Raw genomic sequence first — 23219 nt, 5'->3', positions numbered from 1 at the left:
ACCCGGGCATGCCATTCAGGACTGAGTGATTGGATGTGTGTCAGGCGTGTGGGAGCCTGGTTGTTATATGGCTGAAGCTGTGGGCTTTACCACACGGACATACTGGAACCCACAGTTACTCAACAGAGAGAGAGTGACAGAGACAGTGAAAGACAGACAGACTGAAAGACATGACGGAAGAGTATGTCTCTCTCAGAGTCCAAAGGAGATATTTATAGCAAAACTAAATAAGTCAAAAATATAGATCAACTTTGTGTTGTTTTACTGTAGTGACCGATATGTAGTCTGTTCCTCTGACAGATTTAGTCCTGTTGTCCTGCAGCGACTAGAGTTTAGTTCCTGTTCAGAAATTGATTTAGTCGCATTTTCCTGTAGCGTGCATATTCAGCCCATCAAGGTCTAAGTCTAGTCATTTTCAATATATACATTGACGGAATAAATATTTACCTTTTATACAGGGAACAAACAGAGATTAGGAGCACTCCCTTTAAGAGTGTGCTCCTAACCTCAGCTCGTTACCTGTATAAAAGACACCTGGGAGCCGGGATCAAATATATCACTCATTAAAATGCAAATCAATTTATACAATTTTTGACATAGGTTTTCCTGGATTTTTTTTGTTTTGTTATTCTGTCTTTCTCTGTTCAAATAAAACTACCATTAAAATGATAGACTGAAAATGTCTTTGTCAGTGGGAAAACGTAAAAAATCAGCAGGGGATCAAATATTCTTTTCCCTCACTGTACTGCCAAATGTTTTCAAAAAGGAGATAAAATTCTTTATTAACCTTTCATTTATTTGTTTTTTCAATTTACTTGTACCATTTTTTCATGTCAGGTGAAGATATTTTATAAAATATGTAAATAATCTGGATTAAACTAAATCCTGAGATCTGCTGTTTCCTATAAAAAGCAGACAATGGCATAATTCTAAGATTTAATTCATCATGCTGATCTGTCTTCCTCATCTGCAAATTTTTTCTTCAGGTGCATCATGCGTCACGGTCATGCTTCCGAGCGTTGCGAGTTAGCTTTGCATTTTAAGTTTAAATTTTAGCTTCAGTTTTAAGTTTTCCCATACTTTAGACAACTTTGTCATATCTCCCAGAGGTGCATGTTGTCAGCTGGGTGTCGAAAGGGGGAAGGAGGAAAAAAGCTGAGTGTCATCTGTATAGAGGTGATAGGAAAGACCATGTTGTTGGTATATCGAGAAAAGCAGAGGGCCAAGGACCGAGCTTTGGGGAACACCAGTAGTAAGAGGCTGCAGACACCCATCCTCTACATGCCATCTGGTAGAAGCAGTTTCCCAGGTAGGTAGCAATCCAAGAGTGTGGAGACCCAAATTCCAAGAGGGTGGAAAGTAGGATGCTATGACTCACAGAATCGAAGGCAATGGATATATCACGGATAATGAGATCTGAGGAGAGAGTTGCAAAAAAAGGTCTTATCAAGTATATTTATTTTGTTCTCAGGTTAAAAACAATATAACCATCCTTAAAATATGGTTAATTTTTCTTAACAATCTAAAGTTGTATTAGATAATACCGCTTGGTTTTAGAAAATATGCCTTGAATATTATGTGATTTGTCTTGTTCCATTGGCAGATTATTTCACTTATTTCCAGAAAATATCTCCTCAAATATAGTTACATTTTCATATTCTTTCAAAAAATGTGTTTGCAAAGTAGCTTGGGTAGTGCGAAGAGCTTCTGTTACACAGAGGAGAGCAGTCTCTGTGTAGCCCCATTTTGAATCCTGCCTGGCTGGGTCGAGGAGGTAAGAAGAGTGTTGGGTGAAGTGAGCGTGCTCAAGTGTCTTAGAAGGGAAAGACAGGAGTCATATTGACCTGTAGTTTTTGACACAAGAGTGGTCAAGTGTCGGTTTCTTTAAGTGGGGAGCTACTCTGACCATCTCGAAGTCTGCTGGGACACAGTCAGTGCTCAGCAAAGAGTTGATGAGGGAGGTGAGGAATGAGAGAAGGTCTCCTGAGATTGTCTGAAGAAGGGCGGAGGGGCAGAGTCAAAGGGGCATGATGTTGGGCAGCCAGCCATTGCTAACCACAGGATATCATCTGGTAAGAGCAGGGGGAAAGTGGTTAATGTGTGGCGTGTGAGCAGAAGGTGAAAAATATGCTCCTGGTGTTAGAGGAAGAATTTCAAGTTTTAGAAGGTGGCTTCAGCAGCAGTTTTGGAGGAAGAGAAGGTAGCGAGTAGGGATTGGAAGGATTCTAAGTAATTCTGAAGTTTTTTGTTTTTATGATTTTTGCTCAGCTGCCAGAAGCCCACTTCCGTGCGCTCATAGCTAGTCAGCTAGCCACTGAGCAGGTGGAATATCCAAGCCGGCTGGGAGGAAAGGGGATAGTGTGAGAGTGATAGGACTTGGAAAGTGCGGAGACTAGGGTTGAAGAGGCAGAGATATAAGGGAGAATGATTTAGAAGATGAGAGAGATGATGGGATTGAGGAGGAGAGTGAAATAATGTTGTGGCGGCGTAATACATTGGAGGGGGCTGAGAGTGTTGGGCTTGAGAAGAGAGAAAAGGAGAATATGACAAAGAAGTGGTCAGACGACTGGAGCGGTGTAGTGGTGAGGTTAGTTGACAGAGCGTCTAGTAAAGATTGTATCGAATCCAATGCCTACTTTGTGAGTAGGATTTGATTAGGAAAGAGTGAGGTAAAAATCGGAATGCAGTGGAAGAAAACAACTGGAAACTAATGAGTCAAAGGCGGATGTTGGAAGGCTGAAGTCACACAATAATATGAGTGGGAAGCCATCATCTAGGAATGAACTAATCAGCATGTCAAGCTCATTGAGGAAGTCTCCAAGAGCGCCTGGTGGACAATAGATGACAACAATGTTAATGTCTTGAATGGAAAGGTCACTCTGACAGCATGGAATTCAAAAGAAGAAATGGGTGGGTGAGCAAGAGGGAAGAGGGAGAATCTCCAACTTGAAGAAACAAGTAGCTCTGAGCCACCACTGGGAAAACACATAGTCAGATGAAGAGAGAGCACTCGGTATGGAAGTATTTCACACAGTTTGTTTTCACACAGGACAACACTGCTATTGTTTTTTCCAATGAATCAAGAAAATTTCACTATTATTGAGGAGGTATTTGCTTGTAAAATAATCTGCCAATGAAACAATGAAATTACACAATATTCAAGGCATATTTTTTAAAAACCAGCGGTATATTATAGCATGTTAACTTGAAAACACTTATTTTGTAGTTACTGATGTTGCTTGAGGCTTTCTGAGGTTGTGGGTTTCTGAGAAGCAGGGGAGTGTCTTTATGAAACACCAATTAGCTAATGTGATGTCTTTCTGCCTACTCTTCCCATGGGATTGAATATTAAATAACATAGACTTGTGTGCTGGTTCTAACCAGCCTCTGATGCTCTGACAATTCATTATAACTGTAGAGTTGAGTGTGGTATATTTGTGGCCTCATAGTATTTTAACTTGTCAGAATTTGTCAGAATCTCTTTCTAATCTTCAAAATATAACTTCTGCTTGAGCCAGGTTTAGATACACCTGAAACGAGACCCAAAATGTTTAGGCTGTTTTAGAAAAACATGTAGAGCTGATGATGAGGGTGGAGCTTATTTCCCAAACCTGATGGTATACAGTACCATTAAAGTTAATATTTAAAATGCTCAATGTTTCAGGTACTGTACTCTGTTTGTGCTATACCAGAGTGGTCCTGCCAAGGGCTCCTACAATTCACACCGTTAATAACAATTATGTGAATACAGTCACCTATTTCAGTGGTTCCCAAACCTCTCCTGCCCCCCCCCCCAGCCATTCCATCTATTAGATGTATCCCAGAGCATAGCAACACATAAGCTAGGCCGATATGAATAAATAAAAAAGCAAGAAACTTTGAGGACGAGAAAACTCTGCTCGTTGAGAACACCTCAGTTTCGACTGGTAGCTAAAGGAAGCCCTGAAAGTAGGCAAAATAACAGATCTTCCTCCCACTTCCAGTTGAAAAAGGGTCTAAATCATTGGCGTAACTATCGGGGGTGCAGGGAGTGTGGCTGCCCAAGGGCCCGCAGTAGGTTGGGGGCCTGTGCTTGCCCTCTATAATAAATATATTTTTTGCATATTCATTTTATGTTTTGTTGTACTATTTGGGTATCTTAGAAGTCGGCCATGAGGTTACTCTACGCCAGGATCGACGTATGTACCGAATTGTAAATTTACGTCCGGGTGGGTGCCTATTCAGCCCACACACTAAGTGGGTAAATAGTCTCAAAATCCCTGATTCTGGCAACAATGGCCTTTTCGTGTTCTCTGAGCTCGCGTAAAACACCCAAAGATTACGTCAGTTTATAGACAAGCCAGAGAGGATCAGCTATCATCAGCACCTCCACAGACGATACACTGCCACTGCCAGTAGCAAGCTGCAGCACGTCTTCTCCAGCAACCAGACACATTTTTGTAGTTTTTGTAGATTTTTTTCATTTTCTCTTTTCCATTCCTGAATATGTGTAGTTAAAGGCAGACAGTCATCAGTCTATTGACGTAGGAGGCAGTGGTGTAAGCTACATTTTGAGGGATTTGGGTTAGGATCCTCAAGCTCCGACTTTGCGGGGAGGCCCCTACAAAGTCTGGGCCGCCCCTGCTGGTAGCTAGCTATATATAACTAGTCTAAAACATAAACAATCCATATAATAATGAGAAACATTTAGAAATGTTTTGTTTATTTACCCATCCAGAAGAAAAAGAGCTAATTCAGAGTCCTGTCAATTCCTTCAGTCCTGCACCGGTTTTGACACTTGTTTTATTATTTGATCTATCTGTAGTTTTGTGCTCCGCCTGACTCTCCAAGGTCTTCTTTCTCTTCCTTGCAGTTTTCATAGCATATACTGTAGTAAGCAAGGAAGGAATTTCTCCTGGTCTTTAGCTGCCATTATAGTTTCATACAGTAAGCAAATTTTGCACTCTATGTCATACTTATGCTATATATAATCCAGGTAAAATGTGCGTTTACAAAATAAGCCAATGAAGAAGGCACACTTTGCAGAAGGCGATTGGCTGGAACAGGATGGCTGGAATAGAATTGGCTGGAAAGGAGCGGCACGCTCTGTGTTGCTGAACAGGTCTCAGCGGCCCTCATTAGCTTACACAACATGTTTATAGGGGAACGTTTTTTTTAATGAAAAAGTCCTACCTAGTGTACCTTTATGTGGATGGGCAAGTGCTTTTACTTCCTGCTGGTCAGTTTAGTTGCTGAAAAGCCTGGTTTATAGAACAATCAGAGCGTAAATAAAAAATAAATGATTTTGTTCATGATCAAATATATTTATTTCCCAAAAAAGTTTTAAACTTTCTGCATCAAAGAATGAGTAATTCTGTCATTTTTAAATGTAAACTACTAGTGTCCTTTATGTAGAAACAGATGGCATATATATATTTTTCTAACAACCTACCTTTCACTGTTTCACTTAGAATTATAGTACAATGAGAACAGATGTTTTCTTTTCATATGTAATGTCTAAAAGGAAAAAAAAAGATTGTGCTAGGGGATTGATCTTCTTGAAAATAAAAAAAATATGAATGTCATTGCGGAGGCTGCACCAATAGAAAATTGTGCACGACTGTCATATACAGACCCATGGAGAATTGGTAATGTATGTATCATTTGTAAAAAAAAACATGATTGAGCAGAAAAAACATGTATTTTATTCACATTCAACTGTGGGTCATAACAGAATGGCACAATCATAAAACAAAACATGGCAACAAAGAAAAAAAATGAACTTACCCCCGTTCAAAAGTCGGCATACCCATAGTTCTTAATAATGTGTATTGCCCCCTTTAGCATCAATGACAGCATGCAGTCTTTTGTAATAGTTGTCTATGAGGCCCCAAATTATTGCAGGTGGCATAGCTGCCCATTCATCTTGGCAAAATGCCTCAAGTCTTTGGTCATCTTGCATGAACGCACATTTCAGATCTCCCCAGAGTGGCTCGATGATATAAAGGTCAGGAGACTGTGATGGCCACTCCAGAACCTTCACCTTTTTCTGCTGTAACCACTGGAGGGTCAACTTGGCCTTGTGCTGGAAAGTCCAAGAGCGTCCCATGCGCCGCTTTCATGCAGAAGAATGCCAGTGTCTGCCAGTATTTTCTGATAACATGCTGCATTCATCTTGCCATACATTTTCACAAGATTCCCTGTGCCTTTAGAGGTCACCCCCCCCCCCCCCCCAAAACATCAGTGTGCCACCATCATGCTTCACATTGGGGATGGTATTATGTTCACAATACAGGCCTTGTTGACCCCTCTCCAAACATAGCGCTTGTGGTTGTGACCATAAAGCTCTATTTTGGTGTCGTTTCTCCAAATTAGTGTGGCAGAAGTCGTGAGGCGTGTCTAGGTGTTGTCAGATACAGTGGGGCAAAAAAGTATTTAGTCAGCCACCAATTGTGCAAGTTCACTTAAAAAGATGAGAGAGACCTGTACATTTCATCATAGGTACACTTCAAATATGAGAGACAAAAGGAGGGGAAAAAATCCTAAATACTTTTTTGCCCCACTGTATATTGTAACCAGGCTTTTTTGTGGCATTGGCGCAATAAAGACTTCTTTCTGGCAACTCGACCATGTAGCTAATTTTTGTTCAAGTATTGTTGTTTTGTGCTCCTTGAAACAACCACACAGTCTTTTTCCATAGCAACCTTTATTTCTCCTGAGGTTACTTGTGGGTTTTTCCTTTCAATCCCAAACAATCCTTCTGGCAGTTTTGGCTGAAATATCTCTTGGTCTACCTGACTTGGGCTTGGTATCAAGAGCTCCCTGAATTATCCGTATCTTAATAAGTGATTGAACAGTACTGACTGGCATTTGCAAGGCTTTGGATATCTTTTTATATTATTTTCTGTCTTCATTAAGTTCCATTACCTTGTTACGCAGGTCTTTTGACAGTTCTTTTCTGCTCCCCATGGCTCAGTATCTAGCCTGGTGTAGTATCTGGTGTTTAGGGTCATTATTGACTGGTATCAGCAGATTATAGGGTTACTCGTAAATCAGTAAATCTGTATAACCCATCAGTGTCTATCTGTTGTTTGTCCAGATGCTGTGAGTCTTCTCCTAGAGTTGAAGAGGTTACCCATGTGGGGGAGGATAGCTTGCCCCTTGTGTGAAGCCTAGGTAGTAATAGAACAAAGGGAATGTGTTTTAGTGACACGAGACAGACGGGGAACAACTTACCACACCCATTTTAACTGTAATAAATACTGTTGAATGACCTGTATTGAGTTAGAGACACGATTATGTTTGTAAGCGTTTGACGCATCTCTCTTATTTGCAAAAAATGTATAAACTGTTAAATTGTGCCAAGAGAATTTCATCTCTGTACTTCCTCATTAAAGAGTTCTGATCGATGGAATTGCCATCACAAAGTGCAAATAGAGGGCAGAACATTTACTAATTACAAGTATTAAGTATATGTATATTACCAGTGGAATGTGTAGATGTGAAATAAAGGCAAATGCAGGACAAATGACAATACTAAATGTGCGATAAGGAAAATAGAAGAGGCCAGAAAATGTACAAATATTTACTTATATGTATATTTCCAGGGGAATGTGTAGATGAGCAATACTAAATGTGCAATAAGAAAAATAGAGGAGGGCAGATATTTTGCAAGTATTAGGTATTGTGTATGTTACAAGTGGGATAAGGGTTCAGCAGGGTTACAGTAAGTGGAAAGAATCTGTTACTTAGCCTTCTGGTGTGAGAAGGAAGAGACCTGTACAGCCTGCCTGATGGCAGGAGAGCAAACAGTTTGTGTCATGGATGTGAAGTGTCCCTGGTGATGCCGAATGCCCTGCGCAGACATCGCTTCCACTGGAGGTCTGCAATGGCAGGAAGCTGGGCACCAGGGATGTGCTGGGCAGTTTTCACCACCCGTTTTAAAGCCGTCTGTTCGGCTATGGACCAGCTGCTAAATCACACTTTGGTGCATTTTGTCAGAATGCTCTCGATCGTGCAGCGGTAAAAGTTCACAAGGATCTTGGATGGTAGGTGGGTTTTCTTCAGCCTCCTCAAAAAGTATAGGTACTGCACCGCCTTTTTGAACAGGGCTGAGGTGTTGAGAGTCCAGGAGAGGTCCTCGGAGATGTGGACACCCAGGACCATCGATTAGGACTGGGGCGAGTCTGCAGCCTTTAGACTTCCTGTAATCCACAATGACCTCCTTGGTTTTCTTTTAGTTGAGGGCCAGGTTGTTGACTGAGCACCATGCCGCCAGGTGCCTGACCTCTTCCCTGTAGGCTGACTTGTCATTGTCACTAATCAGGCCTAATTGTTTAGGAACTGTGTACAGGAACACAGTCATGGGTGAAGAGGGAGTACAGGAGGGGGCTCAGTACACAGCCTTGTGGAACACCAGCATTCAAGAACAGGGTGAGGAGGTGAGATTGTCTAATCTGACAGACTGGGGGCTGTTGGTTAGGAAGTCCAAAGTCCAGATGCAGAGATAGGGGCTGATCCCCAGGTCATGGAGTTAGTTGACCAGCCTAGAGGAGAGGACTGTGTTGAATGCTGAGCTAATGTCTATTCTAATAATTATAATAGCGTTGTTTTGTCCAGGTGGGTCAGGGCAGAGTGTAGAGCCGTGGAGATGGCGTCCTCTGTAGACCTGTTTGACCGTTAGGCAAACTGGTTAGGATCCAGTGTTGGGGGGAGGCAGGACTTGATTGGGCCAAAACTAGTCTTTCGAAGCATTTCATGATCGTGGGGGTGAGTGTGACAGGTCGAAAGTCATTCAGGCTTGACACACTTGACTGCTTTCGGCACTGGCACAATGGTTGCGCTCTTGAAGCACGTTGGGACAACCGCCTGGGCCAGTGACATTAAAGATGTCGGTAAAGACCTCGGCCAGCTGCCCATGTCTGACCTCTACCAGTCTTGTCACAGACAATCGCCATGATCAATTGGTTGGAACTACAAACTCATCATAATCAGGAGAGTCTCTGGAACATGTGGATGTGTAAGGTTGTGCTGTAAGATGCCCAAAATCCCAAATGCTAAGCTAAGGAGTTAGTGGAAACCATCCTCATAAGTTGCACTTACAAATAAATTACTTGAGCATGGGGACCTTGCGGGCGCTGCAGGATTTCAGTCCTTCATGGCATAGTGTGTTACTAATTGTTTTCTTAGTGACTATGGTCCAAGCTGCCTTGAGATTATTGACAAGATCCTCCCTTGTAGTTCTTGGCTGATTCCTCACAATTCTCATGATCATTGCAACTCCACGAGGTGAGATCTTGCATGGAGCCCCAGGGAGATTGACAGTTCTTTTGTGTTTCTTCCATTTGCGAATAATCGCACCAACTGTTGTCACCTTCTGACCAAGCTGCTTGCTGATGGCCTTGTAGCCCATTCCAGACTTGTGTAGGTCTACAATCTTTTCCCTGACATTGGACAGCTCTTTGGTCTTGGCCATGGAGAGTTTGGAATCTCATTGATTGATTGCTTCTGTGGACAGGTGTCTTTTATACAGGTAAGAGTGTGCTCCTTATCTCAGCTGTATAAAAGACACCTGGGAACCAGAAATCTTTATAATTGAGAGGGGATCAAATACTTATTTCACTCTTTAAAATGCAAATACATTCATGACTTTTGTTTAGATGCGTTTTTATGGATTTTTTTGTTGTTATTCTGTCTGTCACTGTTCAAATTAACTTACCATTAAAATCACAGACTGATCATTTCTTTCTCAGTGGGCAAACAAACAAAATCAACATAGGATCAAAAAAAGTTCTTTCACTGTATATAAAACATAGACTTTGGTAGGCTTATAAGAGATGCTTACCTCCCTCACTGTTTTGACAACCAAACACAAAAGGTCTGCCTTTGGGGCAGAGCTGTCGAGCAAACAAGATTTATGATTAAAAAAAACAACCAATATGCTTTTCTTTTATCTTTATGTTCCATCTTGAGTCAACGTTTAAAAATGGTTTTGTGTCTCCTTATGCCGCCTGTTATTTATGAAACAGCCTTCTGGCTGTTTTGATATTGAAGTCTGAAGAGTTAATCCGTCAGGTACCTATCATTTATGTGTGTTTCCTTATACTCTGCAGGGTTCGGCGGACTCCTACACCAGCCGTCCATCAGACTCCGATGTGTCCCTGGAGGAGGATAAGGAGGCCGTGCGACGAGAGGCAGAGCGACAGGCTCAGGCACAGCTTGAGAAGGCCAAGGTACTCCAAACAGTATACTGTATTTTGCATTGCTACTTTGCTCTTACTGTGGCTTTCACAGAATACCTATACCGTGGTGAATCTTATAAAGACAATTTAACAGGAGGCCAACATGATAAACATAATTTGGCTTAGTTTTACTAGTTTCCAAACACCACTGTGTTTGGAAACTCCTTTTTTACAGACCAAATTTGGACTCTCTTTCAGACCAAAGTCTCATTAACCCGGTTTGCCAAGTTGTTTATGTCCTGTAAGAATCCAGCTTGTCCCAACACTTGGAATTGTTATTCATCCACAACCTGCATTCATGATAGTCAGGTTTAGGAAAGTTAATAAGACTAACTTAATAATTTTAACTAGTTAGATTTGATTTGTTTAGAAATATTTCGTATTTATTGTTTGTTGTAGCATAACCTTAGTATATCGTTGTATAAGAAAAAAGCTACCAGTTGTAGAGCAGATTATTACTTTCATTGTTAGATGGGAATTTTTTCCTTGCCATAATGTAAAGCCATGATGCAGGCATGATTGTATTTGGTCATGTCATTATGTGTCACCTGATTCTGAAATGTTTGTTCTAGCCGCACCAGAATCTTGCGAACCTGGCAATCTAAGCCATTTTGGTAAATGCATTACAGTGGAAGTGGAGGGAATGCTGGCACAGTGGCTGCCGCTTCACCTTTTCCGGCAATATCAAACATTATTAGTTGTGTGTGTGCGTGTACCTTTTTCTTTCTCTTTTCTGAAAGAAACAAACAATTGCTAGGGAGTTTAGTCTGATCTCCTACCTGATCTGGTAATTCTCTACTTAATTTGTCCGCCACGGGCCTCTTCTCCAATCTTGGCCTGGCACGGAACGGAGAAGCGAATCTGAGATCCTGTTCATCTCAGACGTGGTGTTCTCTCTCTACTTTCAGCCTAACTGAGAGTCTGCCCCACATCTGTGTGGGTTTTCAATGACATCATGTGGAACCATGTATTTCTCTGGTGGGTTACTCTCTACTTGGTCATCAACGCTAGCGCCTCTCTGAAATACTCAGTAGCAGAGCTGCTACATCTGAACTCCCAGAGCTACACTGCTCCCAGTCCTGTTTGCTATGGTGACATTTTCCGCCGACCAAGATATATTCACCTTGGATCTTGTTGAAACTTCACACAATGTAAGAGTTTCATGATCCGTTCTTTTTGGTCCAATCAACGTACTGTTTCCGCACATTCGGCACAGTGCTGGGTACAGGCATCGTGTGCTTTGTGCGATAAAGTCTGTGACACAAACAAGTCGCATAGCCTGTTTAAAATTTGCACGGTTTAATATTCGGTCTCTCACTAACAAAGCCTCACCGGTGAATGACTTGTAAGCCTCACTGGTCACTGACAATAAACTGGACATAATGTGCCTCACGGAGAGCTGACAACAGCCAAATGAGTTTTACAAACTTAATCAATCAATCCCTACTGGTTACACATACATCAGCCAGCCTCGCACTTCTGGACGTGGAGGTGGTGTCGCTATACTGTTTCATGAAGAGTTAAATCTGTCAGTTTACCTCAACATATCTCATTTGAATATCTAGAAGTTAAACTAATTGGCTCTCAACCTCTGATCGTTTTAACCATTTCTAGACCTCCAAAACCATCTGAACTTTTAACTGAACTTTCTTCATTGCTGAATTCTGTCTGTGCCACGTCTCCCAATATATGTCTTGTAGGAATGTTGACAAAATAGCCAGTTGTAATTTTGCTGCAGATTTTGTCGATATCACACAGAATGTTACTTTCCCCATTCATAACAAAGGTCACATATTAGATTTAATTTATTCCACTGGTGTCTGTCACGCCAGTATTATTGATGGCCATCTCCATATTTCTGACCACAAACCTGTTCTAATTGACACCATTGTCCCCCTTTCCATGCAACATGTCAACCAGGAACATCACATTCAGAAATGTAAAGAACATAAACCCTATGGATCTCAAAACCCATTCCTGTCTGCCTGTCCCCCTCTGAACTCACCACCCATTACAACGTCTGCCTGTCCTCCTCCCTTGATACCCTTGCTCCCCTCAAAACCCGCTCAGTGTCCTTCAGTCATACTGCTCCCTGGTACAACCCTGAGCTACGTCAATAAAAAGCCACTGGACGTCAACTTGAACGCTTATACAAAAGAACTGGTCTTGAAATCCACTCCCAAGCATACAGAGATCACTTATTCACCTCTAAAAATCTCTCAGCTGCTAAAACATCCTTCTACACTCCAAATGTCCTCTTTTCCACAGTCAACCGTCTCCTTGAGCCCCCTGTGAACCTCCCTGCTGTCCCCTCCCCTGAACTATCCAACAAGTTCCTTACATTCTTCATCACTAAAATCCTCAATTGTGTCTTTTTAAAACATAAAATAAAAAATGTTAATGGCCATCGTTTGTCTATAAATGACATGAATAAGGTATTGAAAAACCGACAGGGGTTTTGGAAAAATACAACTTCAGTTTTGCGTCGTCAATACGATGTTATCATATGTGTATTATTAACATGATATTAATATAATTTCTTTTTAATATCACAGTTATCGTCAATACCGGTATAAAGCTAACCTAATATCAAAGAGTTTTGAAACAGTCAAGGATATCATTTTTATTTTGTTTACAGTGATACCAATTAATTACATTATTAGTGATACCAATTAATTACAGTGATACCTTTAATGAATTACATAGGAAGCTGGATCATCTTCATATAGGCCTATTCAGGAGAAATTTCATATAGGCCTATTCAGACAGATTATATGTTTCATATTTTGTTTCTCTCCTAATAAAAAAAGGACTTTCATGAATAAGATTGCAATACTAAGTTTAGAGAGAAAACAGATTTTGTCCCGCTGCGTGTGATCAACATTGATCAACAATGTCATCAACATAACACTTCATTCTCATTGTTAAGTTAATTAACTTTCAAGCACAAGGAGCATGATCCTTTATCTGGTGTTGTCGCCCATTAAGAGTGATTTGCGCCTGCCTGCGTACTGTCTTACCAGAAATAGTTTTCAATTTTGAGATTTGTTTTAGATGTGTGCATTTACCTTAATTAAAAACCAGTGTTAAATACAGTAGACAGATTTGTATATTTATCTGTTTGTGTGAAGAAATTTGAGAAAAATTGCGTTACTATTCTTTAGCCTTTCTGTGTTTGTGCATTTTATTAGTTGGTTAACTGCAAAGCACTTAATAATTAAAAGCACATTATTTGCAATGTAGCGCATTTAAATGTTATATATTTTGTTTATTTTTGGCTGCATGGTGATAAGGCTTTTTTTCTTGGCAGCCGATAGGCCGTGTGTATCGGAAACGCTATATATTTTGTTCTTGTATTTAATAAATCATTTGACAAATACAAATTATAGGCCTGGACTTCATGCAATTTAGTTATTTGTTGTTGTTAAAATGTCTACATTATGTGCAGTCTGTATTCCGTATGCTATTATGTTGTTTAATCATTCGAGTGTTGTGCGAAAACAGAGTTGCAAAAGGCAGTCATTCATGACTATCAGACCTTTATTTGAAGAAATGTATTGGCCAATTTGACCTAGAGCCTAAATAAACTCCACATGATGTATTGCATAGTTCCTGAGAAATACAACATTCACAATTCTCGTATTGGAATAGATTATATAGGTTTAAATTAGAGTGGAGTGCAGGCTCTTAAAACCGTTTATGCCGTTTAACTGCATTTTCTGTCGTTGGTGCTGATTTTGTCTCTGAGTTCTTGAGTATAAGGTCTAGATGTTTGAGATTGTGAAATCTCGTTTTGTTTTCTCCTATAGAAGTAGCAACAGTTATGGCATTGAATTTTAAGTAAGCTGGGCAGCTCACATCAGCGCTCATTATAGCCATTCATGTCAGCACCTCCATGCATCAAGATAGCACCCTCTTAGCAGCTCCTGTGAACATCAAAATATTTTAAAAATAAAACAACCCTATTGGATTCATTCTGAAGAACCTATGTGTGGTGTATTTTAATTTAATTTAATTTAATAAATGCTGTAGTTTTTTTCATATTCTTATCATAAGTCCTGAAATTCAAACAAACTATTTAATTCCTCAAATTTATTTGACATTTGAAACCATCAAAAAGACTATTAAATGCTAACAATGCTTAACCACATGGATATTGTGGGTCTGAAAGTCCTGGCGGTTCTAGACTAGTGTAAATCCTGTATTTGGTTAAATGTCAAAATTAACCAAACACTTCCCTAGGGAGACGTCCTGGGAGCATCCTTACCAGATATCCGATGCAAAGGAGCAGCGGCTCTACCCTGAGTTCCTCACGGATGATTGAGCTTCTCACCCTATCCCTAAGGGAGAAGCCAGCCACCCTCCTGAGAAAACCCATTTCAGCCACTTGTACTCGCGATCTAGTTCTTTCAGTCATGACCCAGCCTTCATGACCATAGGTGAGGGTAGGAACGAAAATTGACCGTTATATCGAGAGCTTTGCCTTATGGCTCAGCTCTCTGTTCGTCACAACAGTGCGTTAAAGTGAATGCAATACTGCCCCCGCTGTTCCAATTCTTCGGCCAATCTCCTGCTCCATTGTCCCCTCACTCACTCACGAACAAGACCCCGAGATACTTGAACTCCTTTACTTGGGGTAACGCATCATTCCCTACCTGGAGGAGGCATTCCATCGGTTTCCGGCTGAGAACCATGGCCTCAGATTTAGAGGTGCTAATCCTCATCCCAACCGCTTCGCACTCGGCTGCAAACCGTTCCAGTGAGTGCTGAAGGTCACAGACCGATGATGCCATCAGGACCACATCATCCGCAAAAAGCAGCAATGAGATCCTCAGCCCACCGAACTGCAACCCCTCTCAATCCCGAACTGCAACCCCTCCCCACCCCGACTACGCCTCGATATCCTGTCCATAAAAGTTACAAACAGGATTGGTGACAAAGCGCAGCTTTGGCGGAGGCCAACCCCCACCTGGAACGAGTCTGACTTACTCCAGAGAACCCGAACACAGCTCTCACTTTGGACATACAGGGATTGGATAGCCCTCAAAAGGGACCTCCTCACCCCATACTCCCACAGCACCTCCCACAGTATCTCTCGGGGGACCCGGTCATACACCTTCTCCAGATCCACAAAACACATGTAGACAGGATGGCCCCCTCCAGGATCCTTGCAAGAGTAAAGAGCTGGTCGGTTGTTCCGCGACCAGGACGGAATCCGCATTGTTCAACTTCAATCTGAGGTTCTGACTATCTTCCTTTCCAGTACCTTTGAGTAGAAAAGCCAGTTATAATGAGGATATAATAATTTTGTTTCTCTAACAACTGAACTCTCATTCTCAAGCTTTATTCAGCGTTGTAGAACGAAAAAAAAAAAAACAGGAAGTTAAATTTAAAGGTAGTCTGACCAATTAGGAGAGTATACAGTAGCCTACTGTCATAAGATGAGTTCTTCTACCATACTCTACATCAAAACCATGATCTAAGCAAATAGCTGTGCTTTGTTTTAAATTATTTCTTAATATAATTCAAGTGTTTAAACAAATAGTATTTATTTCTGTGTAGACTATTAGTGTTTCTTTATAAAAGCACATTGTAATTATAGCAGTGATGAAGGCGCAACTGGAAAAGTTCACTTTTAAATTAAACCTGTTATGTTAGGAGCTGAAATGTTAGGAGCATTGTAAACATTGTGTGCGGCTATGGTTCGGAACAGTAGCATTAGTAGCATTTTCAGCGTTCTAGCTCCCCCATGCTTTGGAATTGTGTAATCACAGATTGACGCAATCTACCGCATGCCAACTCAATATACCTGATCCTACCATGGTAAGAAAATGCTGAAATTAGATGAGAGATATCGGATCACATTCAAGACTTCCCTGCTCACATTTAAAACCCTCCCCAACCTGGCACCCACCTACCGCTCTGACCTCCTCCCACTCTGTGCCACCTTCCACTTCCTATGTTCTTCCTCTACTGGTCTCCTTGTTACCCTCCCATTCCGCTTCTCCACCATGGGAGGCAATGTTTTTAGCTGCTCTGTACCCAGATTCTGGAATGCACTCCCCCCTCACGTACGACAGGCCGACACAGTAACCTCATTCACAACACTCCTGAAAACACATCTATTCTATACTGCCTATAACCTTTAGCCTTTTCCATCTTTGCCCTGTGTATTTGTTTGATTTATCCCCTGTTAATTAACTTGCTTATATAGACCCATTTTTATGTAAGATGTCCTTGAGTGTTTTAAAAAGCATGCCCCAAATAAAAGGTATTATTATTATTACCAGAATGAGTCATACGCAGTCTTTTTGCTGAGGTTGGGTTCCCTGATTAGAAAGACGTCACTTAGACGTCTGCTAATATCAAACCGTTGGTGACACAAACGCGTGGTATACATCAATGGGAAGAGGGGAGCCAGGGGAACGCGCTGGTCAGCACCATTCTCCACTCAGTCACACAGAGCATTAAATATAGCTGAGTTGTCAATGGCATTTGTCCCATAGACAATCGCCATGGCCAAGTGTTTGGAGCTACCAACTCATACGTAACACCATTTGAATCAGGAGAGTTTTTGGAACACATGGAAGTGTTTAGTTTTGCTGTAAGACACCCACACGCCATGCTATCAAACAAAAGATAAGCCAAGGAGTCAGTGGAAAATCACCCTCATCAGGTGCAATTACAAAGAAATGCCTTTTTCATGCACCAGTTTGAGCTAAAAAATAATAAAACTATGTTCTGTATTCAGTAGAATCTCTGTAACTAGGAGGTGCTTTTGAAGGTGCTTTTATGATGGTAAGAGTAAGCACAGTATGCTGTGGGGAAATGGACAACATATTTCCCTAAACAAGATAATAAAATAAAAATGAGCTTTTGGATACAAAATAGGCAAAGTTGTACATAATTAAACAAAAGGTAATTTCCCCCCCCATTTTATCAAAGGCATGGTACATTTTGTAGAATAAGCTTTTATGCACAGCAACGCTAAAGACACTTTAATTGTTAAAATAATTTTCCATTAATCTTTTGGGAAAGCTACATAGGTCCTACAACTCCATAGAACAATACATATAAATTATTCTTAAAACAATTGTATATGTTAACTTTGCACTCACAGAATTTAGTGCCATTCACCTGTGTATTACTGGTAACTCTTGAATAAACACTAGAAATGTTACCATACCGGACCATAAAATGTCTCAGAACAACGGCTCTATCTGAGAGAAAAACAAGACCTCCTCTCAAACAGCAATATTAAACTTCAGGATAGCACTGAAACATTTCTGTAATGTTCCCCAAATTCCTAGGGCTTCCATAAGTACATTTCAGGAAAACGTTTACATTTTGGGAATTGCATTGTTCTCCATCCCTGGTGTCTGAACCTTCTTAAGAACCCCTATGTTTTCTTGGGAGAAGTACTTTTGTGGAACCATCGGTTGAGTTACAGATGAATGCAGTGCTGCTTGGTTCCTAAACAACTGCCTCATCTATTCCCTGGAGAACGTTGAAAGCAAAAACACATTAAAAGAACTCTAACAGTGATCAAGCTGTATTGGAAGCACTTCTTGTTCTTAGAAGCTCTCTCCATCCAGAAGTGTCCTAGACAGAGCCTGGTTTCAAATGGGACACTGTCCACCAGTCAATATCAGTGCACTATAGGCAAAATGATGCCATTTAGGACTCCGCCCTAGACACAGACGAGTGAGCACTGAAGCAAGGCACATATGCTCCAGACCTTTGGTGCTTTTGTACTGTAAGTGTTTACGGTATATAACACATTAGCGGTGCACTGGGCAGGTGCTTGTGAATAACCGCCTTATAAACCATTACAGTCATTGAGGCTGCACTTCCCCTGACCTAGGCCCGCTCTCTTCTCACGCTTTTCTCTCTGTCGTCTCTCTCCTCTCTCTATCTGGCGAAAGGCCAGTTAATTGAGCAGGTATTCGTACAGCTCGTCTATCATGTAAAATGGCTGTGGTAATCCATGCCAGGTTTCTGCTAGCGACTTATCTTTTTAATTAGTGAGCGAAGAAACATCCGGCTAGCTGCCAGCCTGATTACCTCATTACAGTCACACCGACCTCGTGGGTCATCCCAAATGGCACCCTATTCCCTATAGAGTGCACTACGTCTCACCAAAGTTCAATGGGTACCCTATGGTGCCCTGGTCAAAGGTTGTGCATTTTATAGGGAATAGGGTGTCATTGTGCGGCAACCCAGGAGTAAAATACATCTCAAGCAGCTGATTGAGTAGGACACATCTCAGAGGCGACATTTATCCAATGACAAAGTGTTTAAAGTCATCATTTAAAGATCACAGCGAAAAGACAGTAAGTGCCCAGAATGTGTGTTACATAGTCAGAGTGCTGAGAAAACATGATGGTTCAATTTAACTCATTAAAAGGCCAAACAATTTCACAGACCAAGTATATGCCTCATATACTGCGGAATCCAACTTCTTCCATTGAAAGTGCAAGCATTGCCCTGCTTGTTAAATTAGGGGAGTCTGGTGTGTTTCTGTGTATTTAGTCTTAGAGATGCTGTATCCCCGTGTGGTCTCTGGTCTCTGAAATCAATAGCCCCTTATGGGCCCTTGAGTCATTCGCTCCATCTGACCAAACAGCACTGGTGGACTCTACGGGTTGCTCCTCCTACGGCAGTGTCTCAAAGCCGAGATAAACACACTTAAGCCTGATGAAACCACACACACAACCATAGAGAGCCAGACAGAGATGTGGGGGGTGGAGGTAGAGGGAGAGACAGAGGGGGAAAGAGAGACTGGGGAGAGCGAGACAGAAATGGACAGAGAGAGAGAGAGAAACAGGGGGAGAGCAACTGAACAATTGAGAGAGAGCAAGAGTGGCGTAAACACGACAGACAAGCAACCACACACTGGATACGCTGAAGTCAGAGTACAAACAGAGAGAGACAGGGAGGAGGAGACAGACAGACAGAGAGAGACAGGGAGGAGGAGACAGACAGAGAGAGACAGGGAGGAGGAGACAGACAGAGAGAGACAGGGAGGAGGAGACAGACAGAGAGAGACAGGGAGGAGGAGACAGACAGAGGCAGAGATAAAGGGGGAGAGACATCTCCCATCTTTCACCAACCCACCAACTTTAAAACTAGGGGAGATCAAACAGATTCTACATCAGATGATATTATCAACCTGTACAGACTTCTACTTAACCAGTAAGCAGACGGGTTAAGAGAGAATTAGATACTTTTTACTGTATCTTAACACTGTATAAATGTTGTAATTTATTTCATTATTTTCCATTGACTGAAAGCTCAAATTTGTATCAGTTTGTTCATTTTTTTTTACTGAAAATAACACATTATTGAATGGGATCTTTCAACATCAGTTCATGGAATCTACTCCTCTGCCTTTGGCATGAAAAGTTAAGACCCAGAGTTTATTGAAGTCATAAATGAGATGGATGTTATAATATTGACTGAAAGTTGGTGCAGAGCCAACAGCACTATACAATGTCCCTGTAATTACAGAGACGTGATTGTTCAGTCACAAAAGAACAAAAGGTATTAAACAGGGCAGATACATAGGGGGGTTAATTATTTGGTATAATTCATACATTCATGATTCAATACAAACTCTAAAAACAATTAAAACAATCAATCACATTTCCCCTCTCAAAATCCCCTCGCACAGTAATATTTTTCTCAAGCTACACCATCTGTACTATGTACCAACTTCTGATTCTCCATGCTATCCATATGGTAGTACCACAGTTGATTATAGGGCTATAGACCCTTACTCTCTCAATGCATTATGAGTGAAACCACTGATACATTTGTCTAATCACAGCCAAAATGCAGTATTCCTCCAAGGAAAACTTACTTTAATTGAAACACATACAAAGGCCTGTAAGCTGTATAACATCCCTAAATCTTACAGATGGGACAAACAAGCAAAGAGCATACCCGAAAACAACCTTGCCTAATCAAGGAGTCCATCAATGTGAGGTCCTAACCACTTGGGAGAGAGGCATAAAAGGTCTGAGTGAGTTGCCTCAGCAAGGATACATTCTGCAATCATTGGAACTCACTTTACAAATAAATTCAAGAAGAACTGACGATCTGAAATGGAGCTATATGAACTAATCATTTTAAATCATTATTTGCAACCACACTTGAAAGTACAACATCAGAAACTAATCGCATCCGTGACAAATCTGAAATTGAATGTTGGCTATTTTCCTGAGATTTGGAATAAAGGACTCATAACCAATTTTGCCACTAATGCTTTCCTGTGTGGATTTTTCTTTTTTCTTTGCAACTTTCAGTACGCAAATACAATAAACACTGAGACTGTAAACAAAAGTTGCATTTTCAGACTGAAATACCAAATAGGTTATTGTCGCTATTTGAGCGTTGTTTTGGCCTGTAAGAGTGCCCTACAAACTAAACCTGTGGAGCATTGTGACCAGATTTGGTGTTATATAAATTTGACAGCCAGATGAAAAGGATGACAGTTTTTTTTTTTTTTACTTTTACCCCGTACATTTTGATTAATCACTCCGGGCAAGTTGATGTTCTTGCGTACTGCATGTTACTATGCACTACCAACGGAGTGAGAGAGCTTAGCTCAATAGTTGTATGATCAGGACTGATATGTTCCCAATAGCAGGACTCCTGCTGTACTTACAAATTTGCTGTAAAACAATCAGGGTAATTTTGTGTCTTTGAAAATGCTTTTTAGGAAATGATCTATATTTGCGAGACTCTCGCAGTACTTATATATTTGCTCTTTCGCTACTGCATGTAAACACACAGTTCACTGACTGAGATGACCCATGTGGCAAATGGCTTATTTGCCTAGAGCCCTAATGGAGCTGTGACTGGCTATGGCGCACAGGTCTGTGTAGGTTTCAAGGCTGACACATTGATCCGTTCTTGCTTTGCCAATATCGTTATTGTGGTTTGTTGTAAGAATAGGGTTCATTTTGTTGTCACCCAAGGCACTTGTTTTACAGCTAGAGCAATACTACTAGTCCTGGGCCCTGACAATAATCTCGAAAATAATTTTCCAGAAAAGATTCAGATCTCAGGGAATTAAACCAAAGTTCTGAATCTGTGCAAAACAGAGTACTACACACACAACTATTTAGATTTACAAATAAGCTGGACACCTAAATGAGTCCCTGAATTAATTGATAGAAATAGCATTCTATGCAGGGCATTCTACGAAATAAAAAAAAATTAAGATTGAAATACCTATTAAGATTTGACTGTAATATGTATATATGTATATGTATGCACTCTCTATGTCATCAGGATTTGGGGTGCACTTGCAAAGTGGGAGACTCACCCCAATGAAACCCTGCATGCAGAGATCTAGAAGATTTTCTTATACGTCCAGAGGAAAACTATAAAACAATGCATGCAAGGTAGAATTGGGCCAGTATCCACTAATAATAAAACAAAAAAAAGGGATTATGTTTTGGAAACATCTAAAATACAGTGACCAACTGGTCCTCAGGCTGAGTTCACAAACCTGTTCTACTAACCCGCTGAAACCTCAGGACCAGAACATCCAATCAATCAGAAGTATCCAAATCAAAAAAAGGTAATAAGAAATTTACATTATTGGTTGGAAAAAACAAGCACAAAGAAAAAAGCAGTGCTATCTGTCCCTAAACAACATGGAAAACCAACTGACCATTATTACAAAACCATAGAGAAAACATAACGAAGCATTGGGTCAGTGAGCACCATCTTGCCTTTGAGAAAGGAAGACACAGGATAATCTGGCTTCCTGTTGAGAGAAACCAGTGCCACCACTGCACCATAGGAGAACCTGAGCAACATTTACTGACGAAAAAGCAATCAGTCAGAGTAATTTCCCAAAATGTTTTAACATTGTTTAAGATTCGAAAGACCTCCCTAAAGACATTAAGACACCTGTAGTCCACCACTCTATGTTGTACTGTAGTCTGTAACTCTATGTTGTACTGTAGTCTGTCACTCTATGTTGTACTGTAGTCTATAACTCTATGTTGTACTGTAGTATGTCACTCTATATTGTACTGTAGTCTACCACTCTATGTTGTACTGTAGTCTGTAACTCTATGTTGTACTGTAGTATGTCACTCTATATTGTACTGTAGTCTACCACTCTATGTTGTACTGTAGTCTGTCACTCTATGTTGTACTGTAGTCTACCACTCTATGTTGTACTGTAGTCTGTCACTCTATGTTGTACTATAGTCTGTCACTCTATGTTGTACTGTAGTCTATAACTCTATGTTGTACTGTAGTCTGTCACTCTATGTTGTACTGTAGTCTGTCACTCTATATTGTACTGTAGTCTACCACTCTATGTTGTACTGTAGTCTGTCACTCTATGTTGTACTGTAGTCTGTAACTCTATGTTGTACTGTAGTCTGTTACTCTATGTTGTACTGTAGTCTGTCACTCTATATTGTACTGTAGTCTACCACTCTATGTTGTACTGTAGTCTGTCACTCTATGTTGTACTGTAGTCTGTAACTCTATGTTGTATTGTAGTCTGTTACTCTATGTTGTACTGTAGTCTGTCACTCTATATTGTACTGTAGTCTACCACTCTATGTTGTACTGTAGTCTGTCACTCTATGTTGTACTGTAGTCTGTCACTCTATGTTGTACTGTAGTCTACCACAAAATAAGGGAGAATGTCTGATAAACAACAAACCTGTTGTGTGCCACTGTCATTTATGATTATTATTATCATATGTGTCTTTTTTCTCTTGGCTGTACTTCTACTCATTGTTGTTGCATAACAATGTTATATTGTGACTTCATGTTATCTCTGGTAAAAGGACAGTGAGAAACAGAAAGTTCAAAGGGACAGAGAGAAACAGAGGGAAAGGGACAGAGAAAGACGGATGGTTTAAAGTATGATCTGGTTTAAAGTAGGCTATGGTTTAAAGTATTCTAATAGGACTAGGGCAGTCCCAGATATAGCCCCAACAATCAGTCCCTGTCACCAGACCA

At 40.8% G+C, this 23219-nt stretch overlaps 1 protein-coding gene across 10 annotated transcripts in view; it reads left to right on the top strand.

The window, feature by feature from the left end:
* Nucleotides 1-23219, top strand: part of cacnb2a (calcium channel, voltage-dependent, beta 2a) — a 132906-nt gene that overhangs the window by 79456 nt on the left and 30231 nt on the right. For all 10 annotated transcript variants that reach the window (XM_010905755.4, XM_020044480.3, XM_020044479.3 and 7 more), the window contains one exon: nt 10092-10211. In XM_010905755.4, the coding sequence (XP_010904057.2) occupies nt 10092-10211 (120 nt within the window). The remainder of the gene's footprint in view (nt 1-10091; nt 10212-23219) is intronic.

The sequence above is a fragment of the Esox lucius genome, chromosome 21, assembly GCF_011004845.1.
Source record: "Esox lucius isolate fEsoLuc1 chromosome 21, fEsoLuc1.pri, whole genome shotgun sequence".
Classification (NCBI taxonomy): domain Eukaryota; kingdom Metazoa; phylum Chordata; class Actinopteri; order Esociformes; family Esocidae; genus Esox; species Esox lucius.
The sequence above is the reverse complement of the archived record's forward strand: the minus strand, read 5'-3'. Positions and strand labels throughout refer to the sequence as shown.